The following is a 14,373-nucleotide window of genomic DNA, read 5'->3' as shown; positions in this document are numbered from 1 at the left end:
TATGGCTGGTGTCAAACCAGCACGTGCTACATGTGTTGATTACCAAACTTCAAGGTTGTGATCACACCCACAGTCTTAAACAGAAGGAAGCAGTGGCATTTTTGCAATTATTTGTTTCAGGTTCAAACTGCCAAACAAATCAAAACTGCTAACAACATTTGCACGCTCTGCAAATCAGTGAGGTTTGTTATCTGATTTTAGCAAAATCACAAACCCTGTTCTGAACATAATGTAGTAAAAAGCACAAAAAAACATGAACTAAACGGGACAAAAGTCCAGACTGACAGACTGACTTCCTTCTCAACCCTTTTTTTTTTTTTTTTTAAATACAACTAAACCATGAGTGTTCAAATAGCAACATCTGTCTTCTCATACCAGTGAACGCTTGTACTTTCTCTTTTGTTACTTTCTTACCTCCTACGCGTACAACAACTGAGGCTTTTAAAAGTATTTCAGAGTTTGTGTTGAGAAGAAGACATTTAATGTTGTTCTCACACGGGTAAATTTATCAAACTGTCGAAAAGGTTTGCATTAACAGCTCCAAACAGCACATCCTCTTCATCGGAAGAATACTTTCTTGTATTAATGAAAATTTGTACATATCTCCTGTGATTTTGTCCCACCACACACAAAACTTTACTGAAGGTGATATGGAAGAAATGTAGCAGATCTCATAAAACACGCTGACAGCATTGTAACGTGTACGCACAGTCAGTCAGGCTCTCATTCATCATCGCTGCAGCAAAGCCAGACTTTTCAATTAATAATTTTGTTTCCTTAATGTGCAGCTATGGTGGAGAGCTGAGGGATACTGATTTGACTGTCCATATTTTCAAAGAGTTTAATTTCAAAATGTGACATTTTAATTTTGGAAAACAAATTGTTGTTGAATATTCACTAACTTAAAAAACAGAGATGATTAATAACCTAAAATTGCATTAAAAAAATAATGTTAAAGATTAAAAAATAAATATCAATATCAATATTTTTTTACAGTTTACTGAATATCAAAGCTGACCTTAAATTCCCCAATAAAACACCCACATGTGGACATAATGTCCTGTATGGGATAGTTCTTTTACTTCAACGTACAGCCTATAAATTAAGGCTTATACAGTTGCTATTGTGGCCACTTGGTGTCTGCAGTGTCTGTGCACAGTAGGGGCGAGTTTATTTGAAATAATTTGGTGTCAGTTACTTGTTAAAAAAACCCCAACACTGTCTAAGAAAACAGTAAAACAAGACATTATAGAACTGACTGCACTCTTAAATGAAAAATTTACAGGTTACAGATATTAGATTATTAAGTAGATTAATGTGCCCTTTAATTCTTTTAAAGACAAAAAAAAAAGTTTGAAAATGTCCCACTCTGGGGACCTCAGTGATATTAGTATCACAGAAGGCAAAAAGATACAAAGATAGTCCCATGTGTCAATAAGGAAGTTAAATTAGCTGAATAATTAATTTGTCAGTTGAAAGAAAATTAATTTGCATCAATTTTATCTATTTTGATAACGCATTAATTGTTTAAGTATTTCTTTAAATAATTAAATGTATTAAATGGCCAAATATGATACACTTCCAAAGGTGAAGATGTGTTGTTTTGCTTTGTCAAATGTGATTGTTAATTAAAATACATTTATATATTATTTGAGCTTTGAGAGATAAAACAAGATAAAACAATTTAAAGATATCACTTTTTAGGGCTTTGGGAAAGTGTGAAGGGAGCAATTTTCACAATTTTCTGACATTTCACAGGCGTGAAGTGGATAAAACTTGCAGCAGATTAATCGATGATGAAAACAGCCGTCAATGCAGCCTTAATCACATGAAAATGCCACACAGATTAGCTTTAAACGACGATGATTAAGTGAAATGTGTTCTGACCTATGGAGCAGTCGGCCCCTGTCCAGTTGGCCTCGCAGACGCAGGTTCCCGAGTCGGTGTTGAAGGTTCCGTGACTGGAACACTGCTCTGGACAAGTGCTCTTCAGGATCTCACAGCTCATCCCTCCCCAGCCTGGGTTACAGTGACACTCACCATGATGACAGGCTCCATGACCAGAGCACATCGGGTCCACACAGTCCACTGGGGACACATGGCGAGAACGACAGCGTTGTTAGTTTACCACTTCTCGACAGGATATCAAACCTACTTATTTAGCCTGGCCACTTTGACTCTGCCACCAGCCAAAATCATTTCTCTCTGAGTGAGTGGAAGTGCTCCAGTGCCAGATGATGGCTGGTGAGCAGCAGCTGAAAATTTTGCAGTGTTTAGCGGTGGCTGGTAGTAATTTTCCACCCAGAGCTCAACTAGCTCCTCTACGGTATATTATAGGGTACTTACAAATATACTGACAGCATAATTATGCTCCATTATAGGCACTAGGAAAAGGAGCACAATTAGTGTCTAGACAGATATAATCAATTACTATTAACAATTTGCAGATCAACTTGCTGATCTAAGTTAATAATTGGCAATTATGACCAACACAATCGTCCCATTACTAACAAGGGATAATTTGCAACAACCTTATTGCGCTTCCTCCGGTGCTGATTGCTCTGTGCATTTCCATAGACACATGGACTGTGATATTGATCATTTCCCTGAACCAATTCATCACACCGCAGCCCCTTCATGCAAGCTTGGAGCTACAAGTGTAACCTACCCCCGTCTATGTTTCCTTCTCATGTTGCTTTCCTTCAGAGAAAGCTGTAATATATTCGTTTGGTGAACTCAATAGCCCTTTACATGTAAGGTCAACCGCACATGTAAATCTGAGCTGATAATTGTCTTTTGTCTGCATGTGGATCAATAAAGTTAAATGCACTGAAGTGAAAGGGACAGTAGAAAAGGTTGACAAGAAAAAAACTCTTTCTCAATACACGATGTAGCAGATACCATTGAATGATCGATTTAAACAGGTGTCTTCAACTGTGGAGCATTCCAATAGGTGAATGTGTCACCGGGCAATGAACAATCTGTTCCAGCTTGTACCCTCATGTTGTCTAAACACTAAGAGGGAGTTAATTTATACACACTGTATCAATAACATCACCCAAAGCATTATCCGCTCAGTGGAGTTGAAAACACCAATTGTTTCACCAATGGACTGTGTCAATTCCCAGGGAGCTTCTCACAGAAATATGTTGCATTTAGCTGCGCCCAGTCCAATAGGAAGAATCTTTTTTCTTCCTTTACCTTGTTCACAGTTGGGTCCTTTGTGGCCAGTGTTGCACACACAGTTACCCGCCACGCACAGCCCGTGTCCACCGCATTGAGGATCGATACACTGGGAGGCAGGAACATCGCATTCAGTGCCTTTCCAGCCACTGTAGCACTGACAGCGCCCCCTGGTGTACTGGCCATTACCGCTGCACAGGACTGGACAGGCAGCTGGGGAACGACAACAAAATAACCTCAAAAGTGTAAAATGAAAAATATGACTGATTTCAACATTACTATGTCAAAACCAATGATTGTATGAGAAAAAAAACTTTAAATTAGAAATACTGTAGCTGTAGTTTATTTTTAAAAGGAATAGTTCAACATAGTGCTTGTTGCCTTTCCTGCCGACAGTTACATGTGAAGATGGAAACCACTCTCAGATAGAGTAAGGTTATGAAATCTGACATTAGAGCCTATTTATGTAACCCATTTAAAAACCACCATAAAAAGAGCAGATGTTTTACATTGGGGTTATGGGCCTCTTGGAACTGTAGCTTGAAGACAGTTACTGCTCCAACTACATTGTATGAGTCTCTGTAAGTTCACAAGAATTATCTTAGTGGCTTAGTCAAAGTAACAGAAAGAAGCACCTTACTGATAGTGACTGACACAGAAACCAATATCAATATATCTGCATAAGCTAATATTGGCCAATATATCAGCACAGGCAGTCGATTGATCTACCTGTACAAAACACCATGATTTTTTTTTGCTTTTTCAGTGCTTTGAGCATTATAACAGAATTCCATTAACCTTCACTGTGCTGGGATACATGACCCTCACTTATACTAAATTTTTAAAAAAAAAAGCAATCATGTGCTGAATAGACAGAATAAGAGTATTATATGAGCTTAATAATTACCTCTGGAACAGTACGGCCCTATGAATCCTGGGAAGCAGTGACAGGATCCCGCCACACACTCTCCGTTCCCGTAACAGTTGTGTGTGCACTCCGTGACAGAATCTGGGGGTGTAGCAGTGAATAAGTCCAACTTTTAATAACTCATCAGATTGTCATATTAGAGCAAATCTGAAATTCCTCCTCAATATGCTATTTGACAACTGTACAGTTTAAGAAATACAGCAAGACAACCAACACTAACTTCTTTTCCTTTTTTTCCTGCATGAATCCAGGCCTTCGAAGCATCCCTTATCTGCAGTATTCATATCAAGCATGGCATACATTTACAGCTATTTGTCCATGTTCCACTAAGGTTTAAGCCTCCATAACATGTACTGGTGTACTGCAGCACAACTGTTCTCATCTAAGCCATGTTAAAAAAAAAAGCAGGCATTGTAAATTAAACCAAATAATTCCATCTCACTGACACAAGTTCCGTTCCTCCTGTCTACTCTACCGCCTCACCCCCCTCATCCCCGTCCACCCCCCTTGAATGACTGATCATGCCCACACAAGCCATGCAATCTCCTGAGTGTTTACAGCTCAAATCCTCTCTGAGTTGAAGTTAATCTGACATATCCTACAGACAGATCTTGTGTTCATTCAACAGACCATCGCTCATGAAGGGCATCCCCAAAAGACCAGGACCCTCATTTTGATCGGCGTTAAGAGGGCAAACTTTTTTGTTATTACTCTGGCTTGTATTGGATGTTCATTGAGCCAGCATTGGGACCCAGCCAATTTTGACCTCAATGCCAGATCAATGGAACCCCCCGAAGGAAATAGAAAAAGAAAAACGTTAACTCAACCTTAGTGTTTTTCCTACCTCAAAGCCCACAAGGAAATTTCACAGACTTCAGAACACTGAAGAGGTTGTTGGAAGGGAAGGATCAATGCTGTGTATGGTCTCGTATTAGTGTTGAGCACAATAATCCACTACCATCCAATGAAAAGATCTGCCTCTGAGGTGGCTCAAAGTTTGAAAAGCTCAGTTTGTTTTCCAGTGATCTAACTATTTGTTCATGTAGACGCAGCTGTTTAAGAAAATTAAAGTCTTCCAAACATGTCATTACACATCATTTCAATCACACTCATCAGCCACTGCAGCAGATGTGTGTCCTCATACCCTGGATGATGGTGTTGTAGGACACTGCCTCCATGTTACGTCCGTCATTGTAAAATGCCAGGTGCCAAACCCCTACGTCCAGGTACTGGATGAATCCGGCCTGGTGGATGGTGACCGAATGATCCAGCCGGGCCCTCGTCTCCAGTTCGCTTGGAGTCCAGTGCTCTTTGGCGATAAGCCGGCTGCCATCCAATAACTCCACAAAGTCATACTGCAAAACAACACCCAGAACAGATTCCGACAGATGCAGATGATTGTTCTTTTAATGTCAGTCTGATTAAATCAGGCTGCAAAGAGGCACGAGAGTTCAAAAAGCTTTTATTTTTTTCAAGTGGATGTTTTGTATGTAGCTCCTCTAGTGATTTCTTTAGCAGTGTGAGAGGAACTCTTCAAAGTCGTAATGCAAGACACAACAAGAACAGCTTTGTGTACACAGCAAATACTGAAGTATAATAAATGCTGATTTTTCAGTGACGATTATGTGGAGTTTATGGATGGCGTTTGAAGGGTTGTTTGTATACTGATAGAGCTGATATGGCTCTGGGGCAAATGCACAAAAATATTCCAAAAATATATTGTCAACTGTGAGGAAAGTGCACTTAAAAAAAACTGGCAATGTGTTGAATCTGTTAAATTAACATTGATAATGTACTGTGTAGATGTGGATACTTAAAATTCAGAGTTATTCATTGTTAATATACCTGCTCATAACACAAATAAAAGGAACAACTAAAAACTTTCTTCAGTGACATCTAATTAAAGTCAACAACATATCACTGGTACTTTAGCTATAGGTTGTGAAAACCTGTGCTGACGTTTGATATGTTTTGTTTGTTTGTTTTTGTTTGTCCCTGAAATACAGTAGCTATAGACACAGAGTGGATTATTAAATTGCATATATCATATCTAGAAATAAAGCACATATGTCCTCGTTGCCAAGGTCAGAATTTTTCACTAGAAGCCCACAGACGTACGGAGCACAGTACAGTTCACAGTAAATACACAGCATATTATGAATGAATAAATAAATAAAATACAATATACGTCAGGCTTATTTTTCATTCCTATATGTTGGGATTGCAGCATAACAGTTTTCCATATTTTCTTTCTTCAAACAAACATTGATTTACGGTGTAAACAAGGAGTAACGAGTCATTCCTGCCAAGTGAAATGAGTAAAGTGGTGCATCTGCTCTCACCGCACCTGCTCAACACCTGAACCTCATTTTGATTGAAGCTGCAGGAGACAGAGCACTGCAGCAGAAAACAGTGCAACACATACAAGCAATCCCCAAACAGGCTATGGGCTGCAGGAGCACAGCAGATGCAGACAGATCCCCTGGCTAAAGCGGTTGTTAGCTACACAGATGTACTGAGCCTATAGTGAAGATCCAGGGTGGAACAGTGTCTGCAGGTTGCTTAGGAGTGTGATGCATACAGATTGGCACCGTGGCCGGTTACTAGTCAATGATGAGGTTGTTTGCAGACAACTTTGATGATCTGTAAAGCTATTGATTTTTGACTGAAATTTAAATAAAAGACACATCCCAACTGTGTATCAGATGTGTATTTTTTCATATAAATAGGATATTACTTTCATTTCTATTTTAATTTTTAATTGATTAAAAAAAAAAAAACAAGAACAATGAGCCAAGTAATAAGTAAAAGAGAGGGAAATGTTGGAGAAATACAAATACCTCAAATACCTCATTCCAGAAATGTTGGTGTTTTATTTTTTATATATATATATAAAACGTTCCAATGGAAAATACAAATACTTTTACTAATTTTAATTTTTTTAACTGCATCCACTCTCCATTTCGAAAATATGTGTAATATGACAATTCTTACTATGACAAGTCTCTTTCAGCTCATTGTATTGGTTTCATGGCCTACAATAAATCAAAACAACACCTCACAAACTGTTTTCAGCAAAAAGGCAATAATAAACTTACTGTACACTCCACTAAGCACCAAATGGCAGATGGACCAAGTTAGGACCTGGCTGAGAACCTATAGAGCCCCCCCACCCTGCCCTTTTACTTGCTTGAGGCCAAACCAGAGCTAAAAGAAGAGTAAATGGTTTGGGCTCAGATTAGAAACCCCAACTGAATGCTGGTACTGCTCTGTTTCTCTTTTTTCATATGACAGAATTCTTGTCATTAATTTCCTCTCCACCGAAAAATTCCCCCAAAGTTAATGCATGCAGCTTTAAATCAGCATGTGCACAATAGCACAATATCCAGCCTTACAGAAACACAATGGACAAATAGCTGAATGAACAGAAAAATATATTAAAACCGGATTTAGTGTGCAGGAATGTGACAAACATGGACCCGAGCAACCTTTCAGTTGACTTGCAAAGGACAAGAAAGAGCATTAAGCATGGGGCAGGTGAAGTCAACAATGTGATTCAAACCCCTTTGAGTAGAACAGGGGGGCAGGGGAAGAATATTAACCTGGCGGAAGTTGACTTCTTTGTGATGTTGGCTTGAGGGAGAAGTAATAAAACAGTTCATCCCACGAGCCCTAAACCTCCTGGCCAAGTGCATACATCTCGATTAGCCTGGTGTGAACCCCCCCGCCCATCAGTCCAACAATACAAGTGAACAACAGGCAAGAGACCAAGCATGGAGAGCCTGCCAGATGCCCCATGGACAGAGGAGGAACACTTCGAGCCTGTTAATTCTTCTGCTTTTCAGCTCAGATTGGCTGATCTTATTATGGCACTTGATAAAACTGAGTACAAATTCTTCAGGAGAAAAAAAATCTACAAGCTAAAGTTTCTTTCTTCTAACTTGTTTGGTTTCTGTATCAGCACAGACACTCAATAACAGGTGGAGGAAGTCTATATTTGAGAAAGGCTCTTGCATTTAAATGTTGTCTTGTCTTCTGAGTGGTGAATACAAAGAACAGTCAATATCTCTCATTGGGGTCTTTTATGCTCAGTTAAGTAAATGCATTGATTTATGCCCCTGGTACCTGAACAGTACGTAATTTAGGGATGGCCACAATGGACACAGTGTTCAGCATCGACAAGCTTGAGTGTCTGTGCAACAATTGCCTTAGACATAAAAGTAGTGTTGTGTTAATCAGTGCCCTTTGGTCTTTGATTTTGTTGGGCTTCCTTTTTTCACCTTGAAAGTGCAATCCAACTCACCTGTTGTCACTAACCTCGGCCTTTCTTCCATCAAAGAGTGGCCCTAACTCTCTACACTTGAGTGAAGCCCATCTTTACTAAGAGAGAATGTCAAGAAGGTGAAGCTAAGAGCTTTTGCAGTCAAGTGTGGTGGAAAATAGCCATTGTCTGAGTGCTTCCATCACCATCACCAAACATTGGACTTTTGGTTGCTCTTAAATGTCATTCAAGTGACACATTGGACATTCTGGAAACACTTCAATTTGCAAATGGCAGACGTTTAGTGGAAGTGAAAGAGTGTGCCGACACACGCAAGAGATCAGCGATCACAGGAAAAAACTAGTGAAAAAAATAGTGTCCACAATTTCAATAAAAATTGAAAATTGAAATAAAAAAAAATAATAATATATATGATATTGTTTAATGCAGTTTTTGTTTTAATGTTTTTTTAACTATAATGTTTTAATTTAAACTGGTTTTCATTCTGCTTTGACAAACTTTCTGTTAGATGGCCTCTTTACATCCTTACAATTAATGTCTCTTGTAGTGATTCATCCACTTTCAGAGAATTGTTATTATTATTAACCTTTAAGTTACTTCAGTCTAGCCATATAATTTACCCGACCAGCAAGACTGTACCTGCAAAAGCCCTGAAAATATTAAATTACGGAAAGAACCATTCATCCATCCATTTTCTATACTGCTTACCCGTACAGGGTGGCGGGGGGCTGAAAGGCACCCTGGACAATCACAAAAACGACACACAAAGACAAAGGAAGTCCAGCCACCACAATATCATATTGCCCCAGAAACATACAATTTATTTTTAAAAATCTGACTTTTCGCTTATAAGAAATTTATCTTTTTCTTTCAAATGTTACAAGTTCTGTTTCATAGGTTCTTTAATCTCAAAAAGATTAACATGATTTAAAAACATTTTTACCTGAGTGTGAGATGGTGCAAGACCCTTTCGTCCGTAGACCCCAATCAGTGCATTCTTCTGTACAGAGATGTTGAACTTCAGGAAGCGTGGCTGCTCCATGTTTAGCTGAGAACGCCAGAACACCCCTGGCGGGATGCTCTGACTCACCCGCTTCCCTATGTCAACCTGTCCGGTATCAATGGAGTTATTCTCCTGATGCAGCACAGTGGTTCTTCCTAAAAGACATAGACACACCACCACCCAGAAAAGGTCCCAGTCAAATCATCTAAAACACTTACCCTCCAACCCAAAACATAGTCATGGTCTTTGTCTTTGATCTCTAGATATCAGTATATTCTGCATTCTGTCTTTTGCTTTCAAGTGTAATCTTATTCAAGCGGGGACTTAACAAAAAGATAGTCAAATCTTTTCCAAATGAGCAATGACCAACCCAGACAGGATTAAAAGTAATGGCTCTCTATGGTCCATGATGCACTGCTCACTGAAAAAAAATGACCAGATATAATTGGCTTTTTATAAGAGTCTAACAGGCCCCAATTCTCATCCTTTCTCTGGTCCTGGTGACTCATAGAATGAGGTTTCATCTCAGATAAGGTCTAAATGGAATCTGTCAGATATACTGAGGCTACCATGCCAGAGCAATAACAGCAAATCAAAGCAATTTTGCGAATGATGTCCTTTAACTGTGTCCTTACAGCACCAAAGATGGAGGGATGGCCAGTTATAATATGACTCATGCTCACATGAAAAACTGAAGACTGCAAGGTGCTATTACAAGAACAGATTTCATTGTTAAGAAGAAAAATCTTTGGAGTGTTTAAGTTCTTGCTGTCTAAAGTGGCACCTGTAGAAGGAATGCAGCTTTGCTCTTTACAGTTTACTGTGGCAGTGACTTCACTTGTCAGGGGGTTGATGCACAGCTGTTCTGCATCTTGTTTTGTCATGTGGACCTGTGTATACCGTAAGTACTGTGAGTGTACATGTTTGTGCCAGACCTCCATTATTTGCATCCCTCAGTGTTGTGTGTGTAATGAGGCCATTGCTTGTCACTTTGGCTTCAGTCAAAGTGAAGACTGGGAGCCAAGTTTACCTCTGGGGAGAATAATAGCCGGCTATTGATTGCCTTTAAACAGTCCAAAACCTGCCTCATGCTATCTTAATTAGCAGTACTTATGAGGATTTAAATCTAGCTGAGTTTAAACAATTGAGCTTTTGCCTGGCCTCCTCAACTCAATTAATGCTTTCATGGTCATGCATTCTAAATACCTAAGTGTGCTTAGAGATTAATTTGGTGGCTTTTGCTGTAAAGGTGAGCTGAGATTGCCTCCTTGTTTTTGAATACACAATGGACCAAGATTATGATTAGGCAGTATAAAGCTGTCTGGAATAAGTCATTAATATTCAGAAGGTGAAAGATCTCAATAAACTCTAAAGGCTGGCTGGGCATCAAGCACTGAACATTTCACTCTGTCATTCATGAGCCAAATGGTTTGCTGTTGCAATTGATTTAATTCATTTGTATTTTGGTGCTTCGAAAATTATTCAAACTTAGTTTCAAAAATTATTTTTGCACGAATAACAATGAAACAATGCCTACAGCCTTGACCAAAAGTAATTTCCAAGATACAGGGAAGCCAACAAAAGAAAAAACAAGGATGAATCCTGTGCATTAGTACTGTAAATGCTAACTGGCGGAGTATTCAGATGTCAGCCTTTTATTTCCTCACCGTCAGCCGCCAAAGCTGTGACTATGCTCGACTGAGTGGGCCTCATCTTCCCAACTCCTCCATTTTCAAATGCCGGCTGGTTGTCCAACTCTTGGAGCTGCCAGTTGAGGCCGAAAAGGTGCATTGCTGTGAAATACACACAAATAATGCGTGGGTTTGTAGAAATGAATAAACAAGTAGACAAATAGCCACACAAAGACAATCAAGCCACTTAAGCACAAAAGATCTGTGGGAGAGCACAGAATAAAGGCAGAATAAAAACAGCATAACTTCCAACATTTCTGCTCACATTTTTGTTTTTTGAAGCTACACTGCCATGGGTGGCTTTTGTGTAAACACAGCACAGATAGAGGCCAGACAAAGTCATTTCAATCGATACTTAGGAACCCTGTTGCTCTGGCATGTTTCCGTGGGGAGAGCTGTTCATTAAAGTTCCAGTGTCTGCACACAAACAGCTACTGTATTAAAGAGAGCTGAATTTCCATTTTGAAACAGAGTTTTCACTTAAGGCAGATACACTGGAGAAGTCTCGCTAACACGGAACAGGAAGGAGATGCAGCTATATGTGTGTGAAAGATTAAGATGGAGGAAGAGACAGAAAGTGAGAGACTTTTAAGAAAGTGTCAGGCAGTTTATTGAGGCAGACTGTCACAGCGGGAGGAGGAAGTGAGAGGGTAAGATGCTGCAACACTCCTCTACTTCTCTTACATAACTAAACTGTGTCTGGCTTTCATTCAGACAACCTGCTTTATTGTCACAGTATTGGATGCAATCAAACTGTGTTCTTGTTGTTTTGGGAAACTGAGGTGCCTGTGTGAGCACAGCAAGAGGGCCAATCTCCTTCAAAGTCACCAGCCAGGGAACATGCTGAGGAAGCATCTTGATTTCCGACCATTTGATCTGCGGGAGGAACTTTTCTCCAACACCAGTTGCTCGCTAGGAAGATGGATATTGACTGCAGCAAATAACCTGAGAGGTGGATGTAAGGCCAGACAGAATATCAAATGTGAAGGAGACCAAAAGAGAGATGGAAAACTGGTATGGACAATGTTTCAGTTGTGTTTTAGGGCTGCTGATAAATATACCTGGCATCAGTTTAGTGAAAATAAATGCATCACTGTACTTGATGATGAAATGAATAGGTGCTCCACAGCCTTGAATTCCAATCAAATGAGACAGACTTAACACTGAGAGATAGCTGTAACCAGCAACATGAATCAATGCTGACTGAATGGACTAGTTTGACTCCAAAAATAAAAACCTGCAAGATCTGTGCACTCTTCTTGTGTTGTGCATTCATATGTGTGCTGCAGCAGTGAGATTTCCTTTTGCTTTGGGTATCATTCAAAACGCTGTGAATCATTCTCCGCCTTCAGCCTGATTAAAATCAGCACTGCTGTACAAATTCTCTGGCAGAGACACAGACAAAATCTGAATCTTGATATAACTCTCCAAAAATCAATCAAATTCTCTTAAAATGTTCTCATTGTTCTCAACATTGAATCCAAACATACAGAAAATTCTCTTTGGCCTCCTACATTTTAACACTGTTTTCAAACTGCTCACTGTGTAAATATTTTCACTTTTTAGACTAATATGTTAGTGGCTTTAAACTGAGGGGGGCTCCAGAAACCTAAAAAAATACACTGTGTGCTGAGCTGGCTCCCAAACTGCAAAGATCAACTGAGGACGTGCAGTATTAACTTGAAGTGAAACACCCTTCAATTGAAAATGAAAGAAAAAGTCACAAATACTCCAGCAAAATGACTGACAGCATGAAATTAAAGCAGGTTAAGGCATTAGTTGAAGAATTACAGGTAGCATTTTTAACTTAACAAAACCAGCATTTATAAAATTAGCATTAAGGATTTGAAAAATGAACCCTTTTAATGTCGAGAGAAAAAAAGAGAAAAATTTGTCTCTAAGTTGACTAACAGAAGACAAGATATGACACTTTATCAAAAGGAGACACAACAGTTGCCTCATAGCATAGATTGTTAGCAGGTAACATTTACCAGATTCACTATTTTAGATTAGCCTTTTAGCATGCTAACATTTGCTACATTGCAAAAAACACAAAATTTGGAAATGGAGACTCTAGTGCATTTAACATGATTTGTGTGTGTGTGTAGGACACTCTCCACACCTAAACATTGTACACTCACATCTCCCAGTAATACCAGCTTTTCCCCCAGAAGGGAAACTGTGTGACAGTGGGCTCTTGTGTATCACACACAACACAGAACGACCAAGAGCCTTTGTCTCTTCACTGCTTGCAGTGCACCAGAGGCGAAATCGCCACTTACCTCATCAACAAATTGCTTTGAGGTGAATAGCCCTCAATTTATGAATTTGCATAAGTTATTCCTGCACCCAGTTCAGTTAATATTTATGGACCATGAGTTTTTCTCTTCCTGAGCAAGAAACTTGGAAAGCTTGTTTCTAATCTCTGAAGTCAATCATTGCCCTGTGGAACACCTCTGCTGATAATGAATGGGAGGTTGAGTTTGTAAGTTTACAACATGTTTGTCTGAGCTCTGACATCCACATGGTATTTAGTGTACTGAAGCACAAACACTGCTGACTGTGCTCACAGCTAATTCCTCATCTTGTTTACATGATTCTTGGTGGTGTTGTTACCTGGGAACCACAGTGCCACTTATGCTACAGCTTAAAGTTATGTCTCTTCTTTATAGGAAAAAATAACTGATATTATTCCGCTAAGCAACATAAGACAATAAAAGACATAATAAGAATAAAGTTCATGGGTGTTCTCAATTGCAACATGCAAAGGATGTCATTCTGATGGCCTTCGTCACCAAGCATAATTAGTTCATTTACCAGAGAGAGAGGTGGCCCATCTGGAGTCACGTTGTGCCAACAAAAACTTGGAGCTCAACAGCCTCAAAATTATTGAGATAAACATTGTTTTATGCTGCCTGCACATCTCCACAGAAACAGCTCAGAGCATGGCTAAGATGTTCCTCTTCTCTGGGTGTCTCCAACAAAATCAAATGGAGTGACAACATGTCTAACTTGTGATCAGTCAGGATGAGGTTTGTTTTTTTTTTATAGTCCTGTGCTCAATGTCACCTTCTGTTAGTCTCTGAGGGATTTCTAGAATTCCTTACTGGCATTATATTACAATCAGTGTTGTTTTTATTTTCCCCAACACAGCACTCATTACTGAGGAGTGGAGTGAACGGTATCATCCTCGCTCCTCTGGCAACTGATGGCTTTTTTATAAGTTCCCATGATGTAAATTGTTTTATGAGAGCCATCACTTTGATCAACCAGCCTTTGTTGAAAA

The 14,373-nt window shown here is 39.4% G+C and overlaps 1 protein-coding gene across 5 annotated transcripts in view; it reads right to left on the bottom strand.

Annotated features, from left to right (window-relative positions):
* Positions 1–14,373, bottom strand: part of si:dkey-237h12.3 (teneurin-3) — a 128,108-nt gene that overhangs the window by 43,181 nt on the left and 70,554 nt on the right. For all 5 annotated transcript variants that reach the window (XM_046406401.1, XM_046406403.1, XM_046406402.1 and 2 more), the window contains exons 6-11: positions 11,064–11,189; positions 9,337–9,551; positions 5,256–5,466; positions 4,091–4,192; positions 3,202–3,396; positions 1,888–2,088 (exon numbers count right to left, since the gene is read on the bottom strand). In XM_046406401.1, the coding sequence (XP_046262357.1) occupies positions 1,888–2,088; positions 3,202–3,396; positions 4,091–4,192; positions 5,256–5,466; positions 9,337–9,551; positions 11,064–11,189 (1,050 nt within the window). The remainder of the gene's footprint in view (positions 1–1,887; positions 2,089–3,201; positions 3,397–4,090; positions 4,193–5,255; positions 5,467–9,336; positions 9,552–11,063; positions 11,190–14,373) is intronic.

The sequence above is a fragment of the Scatophagus argus genome, chromosome 12 (assembly GCF_020382885.2).
Source record: "Scatophagus argus isolate fScaArg1 chromosome 12, fScaArg1.pri, whole genome shotgun sequence".
Taxonomy (NCBI): domain Eukaryota; kingdom Metazoa; phylum Chordata; class Actinopteri; family Scatophagidae; genus Scatophagus; species Scatophagus argus.
Note: the sequence above shows the minus strand (reverse complement) of the source record. Positions and strands in the feature narration are given on the sequence as shown.